General features: G+C 39.3%; 1 protein-coding gene across 3 annotated transcripts in view; it reads left to right on the forward strand.

Annotated features, from left to right (window-relative positions):
- Nucleotides 1-14,316, forward strand: part of LOC143033871 (uncharacterized) — a 300,356-nt gene that overhangs the window by 2,850 nt on the left and 283,190 nt on the right. For 2 of the 3 annotated variants that reach the window (XM_076199448.1, XM_076199447.1), the window contains exon 4: nucleotides 538-672. In XM_076199448.1, coding sequence (XP_076055563.1) covers nucleotides 538-672 — 135 coding nt within the window. Of the gene's footprint in view, nucleotides 1-537; nucleotides 673-10,126; nucleotides 14,115-14,316 lie in introns of those variants that run through there. The other variant, XM_076199446.1, reaches the window with a different exon arrangement.

The following is a 14,316-nucleotide window of genomic DNA, read 5'->3' on the forward strand; positions in this document are numbered from 1 at the left end:
CCCACTGCTTCATTCTAAAATTGTTTCAACTTTGTTATTCTTAACACCATATCCTTCTAACTTTCCAAGAACATCATAAAACATTACAGAATGTCTTTCCACCTCTTTTGTACTAACATCTATACCCAAAACATTTCAAGGAGTTATAACATTGCTGTACGTGTAAAACTATTAAAAATTTGCATCAAAAGTAAATATCTGTTGCTACTCATTTGTAAGATATAAATATTTACAGTAAAAAATTGTGTAGACTTATTCATGTTCTACCAGGTCTGAAGTTTTTGACAGTCCCTTCTATAGATATTATTTTGGTTATTAATGAAATATAGAGCTTTGCTTCCAGTTCTGCCAAAGTAGTAATTTAAATTAACAGATTTAGGTTTTTAGTATTTTCTTTTATGTATCTCATATTAATGAAGTAGGGTGTGTCAGTAATTTGACCCAGCCACTCTCCATAGAAGAAAGAAATGGCCTTTTGATGTTATATGAATTAAAAAAAATCATATATCTAATTATGATTTCTATCTTAATTTGCAGTGTTTAAAGGTCCCAGTGCTTCAAGTGCTGTTGACAGTGATGAGAATGAGCCAAGTGAAAGGAAGATTAATGACAAAGTTCTTCAAATATGTTGTGCACAGTGGGAGAAACACAGGCAGGCCACTGCTGGTAGGGGTAAGTTGTTTGAGGGATTTCATATTTGGTGGCATGTTTAACTAATATGATGATACAAATGAATAAAAAAAATAAAAAGGGAAAATTAATACATTCTGGCAACTATTAATATTTAGTCAAGATGCAGTCTGATTTTGTAATTCTGATCTTGTTAGCTGTTATAATGTTATCCAAAGCAGAGGGTTCTTGGTAGCCAGAATACATAACTAGTTTCATTTCCGCACTCTGCCTACAGAAACATAGCAAATGCTTCCATAAGGAAATATCTTGTACTATGGAAGTACATTCATTCTTGGCCATATATTGTAAATGTGTGTGTATGTGTATATATATGCAATATCACCTCAGGAGAAGGTAAACTTGTAGACAGTAAGTACATACATATACCAAGGGGCTTTTCCCCCTTTCAAGGGAGGTAGCCAAAGTCAAAGGCATAAATCTACTCCCACCTATTTCATCATTTCATCCTTACATACTCCAATCCCATTCACTACCCCTCCCTCCCTCTTTTTATGGCTTCTGGATGACAGGTCATCCCTGCATCTTGCCCACTGCCCTGGGTCAGAGGAAATGCAGCAAAACACAGCACATCCACAGCAAAGCCGCTTGATTTAATCGGTGACACCCCCTTCTCTCCTTCCCCTCATTTAGAAAAAGAGAAGATAGGGGGAAATCGAAGCCTTCAGGTTGCATCAAAATATCATTCACACATACTCCCTAATCCCCATCCCCCACCCACTCCTTTCCATGCATCACATCATCCACACACAATCATTCTCCATTCAACCCTGTCTTCTCCCTCCTTCCTAATGCCTCATTTACCCCATCCATCCATCTCATCCTTGGTTGCCCCCACATGTTTATTCCATCCACCTCTGCCTTCCACACTTGTTTCACTAATCTTTCCTCATTCATTCTTTCCATGTTTTCAAACCATCCCAATACTCTTTCATCAACCCTATCTCCCAACTCCTTTTCCAACCTCCGCTCTCCTCCTTACCTCCTCATTTCTCACTCTATCTAGCCCAATAACCCCTACCATACTTCTCAGACATTTTATCTTGAACACAATAAGATTCTTTCTCACTCTCTTATGTTCCATGTTTCTGCCCCCATATAGTGCTGTTGGCACAATCACCCCTTCATACAATCTCCTCTTAGCATCCATTCCCAAATGTCTATTTCTCATTACATTTTTTAATCCACCAAGGCATTTACTTGCTTCTCTCAATCTACATTCCAATCCCACTCCTCCCTTTCCTGCCACATTCGCCCCCAAGAATCAAAAGCTATCCGCTTCCTCCAGCCTCTCTCCCTTAGTACAGTACTCATTTCCACTCCGTTGCCATCCTCTCCCCGTTGTACATCTCTCTCATCACCTTACTTTGACCCATATTTACGAGTACTTTCATGTATTACATCTTTAGAAGATACAATACATGAAAGTTCTTACTGTCTACAATTTTCTCTTTTCCTATGATATTGCATATTCCATTTCACAGTGATGTGCAAGGTTGTAAGTATATATATATATATATATATATATATATATATATATATATATATATATATATATATATATATACACACACACACAAATTTTGGATTTAGAAGTGGAAGATCACAAACTTAATATGCCTTTACTCGAGATTAATAGAAATAATTCAAGAAAGGGACAGATGGGCAGATTTTGCTTTCTTAGATTTACAAAAGGCATTTCACAAAGTAGCACACAAACAGCTGCTGAGAAAAATTGAAACGATAGGTGGAATACAAGGACAGTTATTAGAATGGATGAAAGATTTATTGAACAGGAGAAAAATGAGAGTGGTACAGAAAGTCCTCGTTATACGGTACATATGCATTCCTGAAAACCTTACCGCAAATAGAAATTACCATATACCGAACCCATTATAACATGTAATAATGGGTGAAGAAAGACTAGTAAAAGAGGTGTGGAAGGCAGATGTGGAGGGAGTGAACATGAGGGGACGTCCTAGGATGAGGTGAATGGATGGGGTGAAGGGGGCTTTGGGGAAGAGGGGAATGTCTGTTGAGGAAGGACGGGAGAGGACAGAAGACAGGGGTGAATGGAGAATGGTTGTATATGGATGATGTTGTGATTGCATGAGGTGGAATGGGTGGGTGGATGGGGGGTGAGGTAGTATGTGTAAGCAAAATTTGATGCAGCCCGATGGGATTTCTCCCCGTCCTCTCATTTTATGCAATGGGGGGACGGAGAGGGGGGGGGTCGCCGATTTAATGAAGCGGCCTTGCTGTGGATGTGCTGTGTCTTGCGACACTGCTTCTGACCCAGGGCAGTGGACAAGGTGCAGGGATGACCCGTCTTTCAGGAGGTGCTAAGATAAGAGGGAGGGTGGAGGGGTGTGGAGTGTATTCAGGGATGGAATGGGTGGGAATGATTTTATGCCTTTTTCTTTTTGGCTACCCCCCTTGTAAGGGGGAAAAAGCCTTGGTATATGTATGTAATAATAGGATATGGCAGACGTACCTTCTCCCTGCTCTTTCCTCTTCAAAACACAAGTGGATACTGTATCTGTGAATTTTTCTTACCGTAAATAGAATCGAGGGTAGTAATTACCAAATACCGTAGCTGTGAATTTACCGGATAAATAATTGCTGTATAAGGAGGACTCACTGTACTCTGAGACAGTCAGCAGGTTGCCTCTTTCTCTTATTTGTTCCAAAGTCGGTAATTTCAGTTTAGCCAGTCTCACCTCACATTACAGGTCTGAAAGTGCTGGGGCCATTTTTGTGGTTGCTCTCTGGATTCTTTTAATTTTCTTTATATTCTTTCGTGGTACTGGGTTACCATCGAGTCACAGCATACTCCAGTCTTGGTCTTGTTAGTGTAACTAATATTTTTTTAACCATTTCTTCGTCTAAATAGATAAAAGCCACCTTTATTGATCTTAGCAAGTTGTAGGATTCTCCAACAATTTTGTTTATTTGTTTATCAGGGGACAAGTCATGCGAGATAATAACTCCCAGATCTTTTTCAGATCCCACTTCCTTCACTTCCTTTGTTCCAATTTTATATTGTCCTGATATTCTTTTTTACTTTTTCCGTGTGTGCATGCTGAACATCTAAAGGATTGAATATTTTCTTCAATCATCTTGTAATACAAGGAGGTGAGGAGGGGAGTGGGGGTGGAAAGGGAGTTGGGAGAGGGTTGATGAAAGAGTATTGTAATGATTTGGACACATGGAAAGAATGAGTGAAGAAAGAATAGTAAAATAGGTGTGGAAGGTAGAAGTGGACAGCATGATCATGAGGATGAGATGGATGGATGGGGTAAACAGAGCATTGGGAAAGAGGGGAACATCTTTTGAGGAAAGAAGGGAGAAGACAGAAGATAGGGGTGAGTGGAGAATGTTTTTGTATGGATGATGCTGTGATGTATAGGAGTGGGTGGGGGGAGGTGAGGGAGTATGTGTGAATGATATTTTGATGCAGCCTGATGGGATTTCTCCCCCTTCTCTTTTTCTGCATTAGGGGACAGAGAGGGGGTTGCTGATTAAATGAAGTGGCCTTACTGTGGATGTTGTGTGTCTTGCTGCATTGTTTCTGACCCAGAGCAGTGGGCTAGACTCAGGGATGACTTGTCATCCAGGAGCCAAGAGGAGAGGGAGGGAGGGGTGATAAATGGGAATGGAGTATGTGGGGATGAAATGGGTGGGAGTAGATTTATGCCTTTGACTTTAGCTACCTCTGTTGTAAAGGGGAAAAGCCCTTGGTGTATATATATATATATGTGTGTGTGTGTATATATAAATTATATACATACAGTACTCGTCAAAAGTATGTGGCGCCCACCCCTTGCAGTTGCATATTGATAACAAAAATTGGAAGGCATTTTCTGGGGTGAAATTCTGTACATAGAATGTATCTGGTAACCTCTGCTGTCATGCTGGGTCAACAGAGTGGAATGTGAGGGAGAACCCAGCCAGTCACTCCCACATTGCCATAGAAAGAGCATTTACTGGTAACCCCTCTCTTCAGGACCTTACCTTTTTTCCCTCTGGTTTTCTTCATTTCCCTAGGATCTGTCATAATCATGGCTCCTTCAAAGGAATTAATTAAGAAATAATTGCCCCAGTCATTGAACTAAAGAAGACAGACCATATAACAAAAGAAATCAATGAAATGTTGTAGGTGACCAAGTCCAAAGTCAAGAGGGAGGAGGGCTGGAGATACCATCCCAGTAACCTGGTACAGGGGGTCCTAAGAAGACTTCTTCAGAGATTTTGTTTTTGTTTGTGGATTTGACTCAAAAGAACACTTTATGATGTTCAAAACCCTTGGATAAGTCTTCTTAGGTTGCCCTTTCTTAGATTCTGGGATGGTATCTCCAGTCCTCCTCCCTCCTGAAATTGCACCATGTATCTCCTAATTTTGGACTTTGCCACCTTCAACAATTCACTGATTTCTTTAGTTCTATGGCCTCCCTTCATATATATATATACATATATATATATATATATATATATATATATATATATATATATATATATATATATGGTGGAATGGGTGGGTGGATGGGTGAGCAAAATTTGACGCACCCCGAAGGGATTTCTCCCCGTCCTCTCATTTTATGCAATGGGGGGACGGAGAGGGGGGGTCGCCGATTTAATGAAGCGGCCTTGCTGTGGATGTGCTGTGTCTTCCGACACTACTTCTGACCCAGGGCAGTGGACAAGGTGCTGGGATGACCCGTCATTCAGGAGGTGCTAAGATAGGAAGGAGGGTGGACGGGTGTGGAGTGTATTCAGGGATGGAATGGGTGGGAATTATTTTATGCCTTTTTCTTTTTGGCTACCCCCCATGTAAGGGGGAAAAGGCCTTGGTATATGTATGTATGTATGTATATATATGGTGAAGGTGGGTGAGGAAGTCATAAATCAGAATCAAAGTTTATTTCTAACCAGTTCCACACAAATAGGCTTCTTCAGAGAAATAATGTATTCAATACATTATTTCTCTGAAGAGAGCCTATTTGTGCGAAACTAGTCAGAAATAAACTTGGATTCTGATTTATGTCTTCCTCACCCACCTTCACCAACCTATCACAATGCCTCAACACATATATATATATATATATGTAATTTGATTGCTGTACCAATAGGAGTAATGCAGGGTGTCAACTAGTTTCAGTTGTTGGGTCCTGCTGTGGACCTGTGGGGGACAGGCATGATCCTTTTCTGTGAGGTGGAAAGACACGAGGGGTGATGAATGGGTTTGGGTGGGCATCTGGTATTTACCTAGTTGTATTTTACGGGAAGGGGAGTTATGCTCGTGGGGTCCCGTCTTCATATCTCATTTTATCTAAACTATTTTAAAATTCATGTATTGTTTTTGCACACACCACTTTCTCATCTAACTGTTCCAACTGTCTATTACTCTGTGAGGAAAGCTGTTCTTTTTCAAATCTTCTATAGCTGTCTTTTTTTTATTTTCTTACTGTGTCCTCTTGTATTTCTGTCATCCCATTTTATCAGATTCTCTCTATCAGTAATTTCTATGCCTTTCATGATTCTGTAAATAGCTATCAAATCTCCTCTCTCTCTTCTTTGCTCTAGTGTCTGTAGTTCAAGTTTTTCTAGTCTCTCTTCATATGATAGTTTTGAGAGTGTTGGTGCCAATTTTGTAATTGCTCTTTGTATTCTTTCAAGTTTTTTTATACATTTTTTTGTACTTGGTGACCATATCGTTGCTGCATATTCCAATCTTGGTCTTATCAGGGTGATTAGGATTTTCTTCACCATTTCTTCATCCAGGTATGTAAATGCAACTTTGATTGTTCTTATTAAATTATAAGTTTCTCCAAAAATCTTATTTATATGTTTCTCAGGTGACATATTATTCATAACAATGACTCCCAGGTCCTTCTCATTTTCTACTTTTTTTATTCCTTCTTCTCCCAATTTATATGCTCCTGTTATTCTGTTTTTGCTTTTTCCAAATTCCATTATACTACACTTTTTTGTATTGAACTCCATCTCCCACTTCCTACTCCATTCCTGTACTTTATTTAGATCTCTCTGTAGTGATTCACAATCTTCTTCAGTTTTCACTCTTTTCAGTAGTTTTGCATCATCTGCAAAGAAGCTCATATAGCTTTCAATTCCTTCATCCATATCATTAATATATATAGCAAACATTATTGGGGCCAGAACTGTTCCCTGCGGAACACCGCTTATTACTTCATCCCATTTTGAGTGCTGGTCTCTTATCACTACTCTCATTTTTCTTTCTTGCAAAAAGTCTTCCATCCAATTTAGTAGTTTGTCCTGTATTCCTCCTTCAGTTTCTAATTTCTTAAGCAACTTCTTATGTGGTACTTTGTCAAAAGCTTTCTTTAGGTCTAGAAATGCACAGTCTGCCCATCCATCTCTTTCTTGTATTATATCTATTAGCCTTGAATAGAAACATATTAAATTGGTGACGCATGATCGTCCTTGTCTGAATCCAAATTGCCTTGGATTTAACACTTTGTTTTTTTCTAAATGTTTTACCCATCTACTTTTGATAATTCTTTCACAAATTTTTGCTATTGTACTTGTTAGAGAGACTGGTCTATAGTTGGTAGGTTCTTCTTTATTTCCTCCTTTATATATAGGTACTATATTTGCTTTTTTCCAATCTTCTGGAACTTTTCCTTCTTTCAAGGAACTGTTTAGTATGCTATGTATTTTGTCTGCCAGTTCATTTCTGCATTCTTTCAGTATCCAGTTTGCTATTTCATCTGGTCCATGCGATTTTCTGACATCAAGATTACTCAAGTGTGTTAATATTTCATTCTTTGTTACTTCTATTTCTTCCATAGGGGGGACTTTCTCTTTCCATTCGTTCTCTTCAGGTTGTATGTTCTCCCTTGTAAACACTGATTTAAAATGTTTGTTCATAATTTCTGCCATTTCCATTTCCTCAGTGTATTCAACTCCTCCTTGTCTTAATTTCTCCAAGTCTTGTTTGTTTTTCAGTTTATTGTTTACAAATCTGTAGAATAGTTTTGGTTGATCTTTACACTTTTCTATGACATCTTTTTCATATTTTCTCTTTTCCTCTCTGCACGTTTGTACATATTCATTTCTATAACAGGTATATATTTTCCATTTTTCAGGTCTTCTGTCTTTTTTCCATCTGGTCCAGGCTTTGTCTCTTTTGTCTTTTAACTCCCTACAACTTTTGTTGTACCAGCATTTTACATATTCTTTTTCTTGTTTTTGTCTTGGGACATACTTTTCCACTCCTTTTTTGTAAATTTTTGTCAAAATATTCCATTTCTCTTCTACTGTTGTTTCTTCTTTGTATATTTCTTCCCAGTTTTCCTTTTGAAAGAATTCTCTTATTTTATCAAAGTTTGTTTTTTCATACATTCTTCCTTTTCTATATTGTTCATTTCTTTTCATATATTTTTCTTCATTAAGTTCCAGTTCAATCAATATGTGGTCACTTTTACTTATTGGTGTTTTATATTCAATTTTGTCCACTATTCTAGGTTCAGATGTAATTATTAGGTCTAGTCTCGATGGCTCTTCTTCATTTCTATACCTAGTGTTCTCCTGTATCCATTGTGTCATTGTATGGTCAGTAACCATCTCAAGTAGAGCGTTTCCCCATGAGCCGTCTCCACCCTTTACTGTCATTTCTTCCCAGCAGATTTCTTTGCAATTAAAGTCGCCCATCATAACTATTCTTCCTCCCTCTTCCATTATCTTGTTTAATGCTATCTTTGTGTCCTCTAACATACTTTTATGTTCACTCTCTTCCCATGAGGCTGTTTTCGGGGGCACATAATTTATCACAAACTTTCTGCTCTTCTTATCTCTATCTTCTACTTCCATCATTATCATCTCTACTGTATTCTTTCCATATGTGACACACTTCACGTTTATATCCTTAGTCAGTAACATAACTCCACCCCCTTCCTTTTTCACTCTGTTTCTAATCCAATAATTATATGCATCATGTCCTACACTGTTGGGTGGTAGTGGACCTTTTAATTTTGTTTCTACAATTCCCATTATGTCTGGTTCTTTTTCCTTCAAATAATCATTCAGCTCATTCAATCCTGTTATTAATCCATCTATATTTGTGTAAGACACTCTTAGTTTTCTGCCACTTCCATTGTGTTCTCTGTTTCCCTTTTGTTTTTCTCTTGTATGTCGACTTTCTTTAGTTTCATATTCACTACTCTCCAATAGAATCTCTTTTTCTGACTCCGTTCTTTTCTCGTTTTTTTCCTTAGCTTCAAGTCTTTTCTGTTTTTCTTCCTCTCTTTCCTCTTTATTCATTTCCCTTTTTATCCATACCTTTTTATATTGTTCACTTGTTGCTAGTTTCCCTGTTTTGGAGAAGATATTCTCTGCCGTCGTTTGTGACTTGAATTTAATCTTAATTGGTCTGGTCTTATCTGTGCTATACTTTCCGAGTCTAAATTTCTCTTCGATTTGCTTCATAATTTCTGGTTCATCTTCCTGAACTGATTCTAGTAATTGGCTTACTTTTTCATTTTCCTCTTTGATTCTTGTGGTTCTATCTGGGTTGTGTTTTTCTTCCATTCCTAATATAATTATACATTTCTTCTTGTCTGCTAAATCTCTTACTATATTCTCCTTTTGTCTCATCACTTTAATAACCGAGTCTTCAGTATGTTCTTTCAATTGCTGTTTGACTATGTCAGTGAATGAAACTTTATTGTCTTCTTGGGTTGCTTTCCAATTCTTAGCTTCTTTAGTTATGGCCTCTCTGTTTTCTTTACTATTCCTCTTCAATTCCTCATTCTCCACCTTTACTTCTCTTAACTGTCTTTTTAGGTCTTCTATTTCATCAGTTAAGTTTTTGTTCGCCTTCTCTAGTTCTTCCAATTTTTCAAACCTCTCGGCGATTTTTGTCATCTTGCCAAACCTAACTTCCCAGTTGTCAGACATTTGTTGAAGTTTTTCCTCCAGTTTTGTCAGTCGGGGGAGGTTGGTATCCGCCGCCCTTTCATTAAATCCTTTGAAATTATCATCCTCACCTTCCATTGTACTGCTCTTATCTATGTTTCTGATCTTTACATTTTTATTAGACATTTCGTTGTCACTCAGCTGGCCGGGGGGGCCGTTTTTTTATGTTTACATTTCGTCTGTCTGCCTGGGCCAAGTCTTCTCCTTCCATTTCCCTCAGCAATCCCTCCCCTTTCCCTACTTTCCCACTACCCCACGAGCAATTTCCTCCCCACCCTGCAAATACAATAGGTACTTCCTTTGCTTTGGAATCCTCTATTTTTCACTTTTTCTTCAGAACGTCCTCTACGCCGTCCGTTCACTGAAGTGTGTGTGTGTGGGTTGACTCTTTTACTCCCCTTTTTGGGGGGTAAAGGCCTCTTGGTGTGTATTTAAGTATATTCTCAACTATAAAGTTGTCTCAAACATTAATTTCTTCCAGATCTTAAAAGTTTTGATGAGATACTAGATACTTTGGAAAGAAAATTCTGCCCTGCAGAAGGAACTGCAAATGATGAATAGTTAAGAAAAGAAAATGGCTACCTGTTACTCTGAAACTTCATTACAAGCTCCCTACATCTTCCACAACATTAGTCAAGATCTCACATATGGGACAAGTAGTGTAGAACTGGTGAAGTTTTGTACTGGCCTCTTTACTTTTCAGATAAATCTTGTATGTTTCTATTTATTTAGGATACACACACATAAAAGAACATAAGAATAAAGGAGACTGCAAGAGACCATAAGGCCTACACTAGGCAGCTCTGTATCCATCACCACCTGTCATCGCCATCCATAAATTTGTCTAATCGTTTTTTAAAACAAGTGATAGTTTCAGCGCTTACTACATGGTTACTAAGTTTATTCCATTCATCGACCACCCTATTAGTAAATCAATTCTTGCCTATTTACTTCTTAAATCTAAATTTGTCCAGTTTATACCAATTACTGCGAGTCCTACCCTGTTGTTTTATTATGATGACCTTGTTTGCTTCACCCTTATTATAGCCTTTGATCCATTTGAACACTTCTATTAGATCACCCCACACTCTACGTCTTTCCAGAGAGTGTAAGTTTAGGTGCCTAAGCCTCTCTTCATAAGGCAAATTTCCAAGTCCATGTATCATTTTGGTCATTCTTCTCTTACAATATTTTTATGCAGCCCAAAGGGATTTCTCCCTGTCTTCCCTTTTTCTGCATGAGGGGATGGAGAGGGGGGTCACCAATTAAATGAAGTGGCCTTGCTGTGGATGTGCTGTGTCTTGCTACATTGCCTCTGACCCAGAGCAGTGGGGAAGATGCAAGGATGACCAGCCATCCAGGAGGAGCCAAGATAAGAAGGAGGGAGGGGGTTGAATGGGAGTGGTGTATGTGGGGATGGAATGGATGGGATTGGATTTTATGCCTTTTTTTTTTCTACCTCCCCTGTAAGGAGGAAAAAGCCATTAGTACATGTATATTATATATATATATATATATAGGGAGAGAGAGAGAGAGAGAAGTGTAGAAGAAAGGGAGGCTTTTTGGATAGATTTAAATGAGTGCATAGAGGGTCAAGGAAGGAATGTCAATATAGTGGTATTGGGAGATCTTATTGCTAGGGTAGGAAATGAATCAATAGACAGAGTTGTTGGGAAGTGTGGAGTTCTAGGGAAAAATTGTAGTGGAGAGTTGATGGTGGAGATGTGTCTAGAGAGTTGATAATAGCAAATACAGTGTTTAAGAAGAAAGTCGAGCATAAGTACACATGTGAGAGAGTGGTGGATAGGGCTTTAATGGACTACATAGTGGTAACTAGGAGAAGAGTAGGAAGAGTTTTGGATGTACATCTTCTAAGGGGAGAGAGTGGGGGAATATCAGATAATTTTTTGGAAGGTAAGTTGAGAGTGGAGGCTAGATGGAGAAAGAAAAGGAGGAGTACAAGAAGAAGCTGAGAGAGGAGTAGGAGGGAGTGAAGGATAGAGTAGAACTAGGATTGGAGGAAGAATGGAGATGGTTCAAGGAATCACAAGGTGTGCAAAGTTGGTGTGTGGAATAAGGAGGATGGGAGGAAATAGAAGGAAGGGTAGTGAGTGGTGGGATGATGAAGCAAAGAAGTTGTAGAACAGAAGAAGTGAGCATTCACAGATTGGTTATAAAATAGGATGAGAGAATCATACGAGGTACAAAGAGAAAAGTAAAGCATAAGATAATGGAGGCAAAGAGGAGAGCAGATGTGAAATGGGGTAAGAGTATGACAGAAAATTTTGAAATAACAAGATGTTCTGGGAGGAAATTAAGAGAGGAAGAGGAGGCAAATCAAGTAGAGAAGAAAAGGTAAAAGGTGCAGATGGAGAGATGATAATGGAAGACACAACAGTAAGAGGAAGCTGGGCAGAGTATTTTAGGGGGTTGCTAAATGTGAATGAAGATAGGAAGGGAAAGGTAGTTGCAGTGGGAAGCACAAAAAAAATGACTGGGATGAATGAAGAAAATGGAGGAAAAATGAGGTGAAAGCAGTTATTAAAATGATGAAAGCAGGTAAGGCACCTGGGTTGGATAGGTGTCATATGGAATGTCTAAAAAAGGGAGGTACAGTGATGGTGGACTGGCTGGTGAGGCTGTTTAATGTTTGTCTAAAAGAGGGTAGAGTGCTGGAAGACTGAAGGAGTGCATGTATAGTTCCACTTTACAAGGGAATAGGGGACAAGTGTGAATTTAGTAGTTTCAGAGGGACAGTTTGTTGAGTGTAGTTGGGAAGGGTTATGGGAGTGTTTGGATTGAGAGGATTAGGAGAGGAACAGAGGGAGTAATTGGTGAGGAACAGTGGGTTTAGGACATGTAGGTGTTGCGTAGATCAGAATTTTGTAGTTAGACATGTGAGAAAGCTTTCGAAAAAGGTAAGGATGTTTCTTGGGCCTTTATGGATTTGGAAAAGTCTTATGACAGGGTAGACAGGAAGGCACTAAGGGAGGTATTGCAGATAGATGGGATAGGAGGAAAGCTGTTAAGGGCAGTCTAGAGTTTTTACAAGAGTAGTAGAGCCTGTGTTAAAGTTAGAAATGGAGAGAATGAGTGGTTTGAAGTCAAGGTGGGACTTTGCTAGGGATGCGTTATGTCACCTTGACTGTTCAATTTATACAAGGATGGGGTAATGTAAGAGGTAAATGCAAGATGGAGATGGTTAGAGAAAATGGAGAAAATTGGGAGATAAGCTAATTGTTTTTTGTTGACAACACTGCGATTGTGGCAGGATCAGAGGAGGGATTAACCCCTTCCATATGGTGACGCCTACGTAGGCGTCATGAGGAGCAAGTGGGTACGCGAGGATGCTGACGTCGGCGTCTTGATTATATTTATTGTAGTTGTACCTGTGTGACCCCCATACTCTGTAAACTGGCTTCATCATATTTTCTATGGTTATCAAAATTCACGGGTGAAAGAGAAAACGATTAATACAGCGGTGACTTTATTTTTTATAATGCGAGTATTATGACACAACATCACATGTCTGGCAGCTAATGCTGCCCACGAGATTTTGGCTCGTATTGAAGGGGTTAAGGAAGTTAGTGACAGTTTGGGAAGGTGTGCAAAAGGAAATTGAAGATATATGTGGGTAAAAATAAGGTGATGAGATGTACAAGAGGAGAATGTAGCAGCAAATAGGAAGTGAGTATTAAGGGAGAAAGACTGGAGGAAGTGGATAGCTTTAAATACTTGGGAATGAATGTAGCAGGAAAGGGAAGAATGGAGGTGGAGGTAGAATGTAGATTGAGTGAAGCAAGTAAATGCCTTGGGGGGATTAAAAAGTGTAATGAAAAATAGACATTTGGGAATGGATGCTAAGAGGTGATTGTATGAAGGAGTGATTGTACCAACAGCACTGCATGGAGCAGAAACATGAACATGAGAGATGAAGAGAGGAGTTTGAGTGTGTTTGAGATGAAATGCCCAAGAAGAATGGTACGGGTTACTGGGGAGTTGTGAGATAGGGTTGATGAAAGAGTATTGGGATGATGGTTTGGACACATGGAAAGAATGAGTGAAGAAAGATCAATAAAAGAAGTGTGGAAGGAGTGAACATGAGGGTATGACCAAGGATGAGATGGATAGATGGGGGTAACATTGGGAAGAAGGGGAATATCTGTTGAGGAAGGGAGAGGACAGAAGATAGGGGTGAGTGGAGAATGGTTGTGTATAGATGATGTTGAGATGCATGGAAGGGAGTGGGTGGGGGTAGGGGGGAGTATGTTTGAATGATATTTTTGACACACCCTGAAGGGATTTCTCCCCATCTTCTCTTTTTCTGTATGAGGTAATGGAGAGGGCAGGTTGCCAATTAAATGAAGCGGCCTTGCTGTGGATGTGCTACGTCTTGCTACATTAACTCTGACCCAGGGCAGTGGGCGAGATGCAGGGATGATCCGTCATCCAGGAGGAGCCAGGATGAGTGGGAGTGGAGTATGTGGGGATGGAAAGGGTGGGAATGGTTTTTATGCCTTTGTTTTTTTGACTACCTCCCTTATAAGGGGGAAAAAGCCTTGATATATGTATACACACACACACACACACACTTTCAACGAACGGACGGCTTGACGAACGCTCTGAAGAAAAGTGCAGATTGTGGATACCAACGCAAAGAGAAGTGCCTTT

Source organism: Oratosquilla oratoria, chromosome 16 (assembly GCF_046742065.1).
Source record: "Oratosquilla oratoria isolate Oo_2021 chromosome 16, ASM4674206v1, whole genome shotgun sequence".
In the NCBI taxonomy this organism is placed as follows: Eukaryota; Metazoa; Arthropoda; class Malacostraca; order Stomatopoda; family Squillidae; genus Oratosquilla; species Oratosquilla oratoria.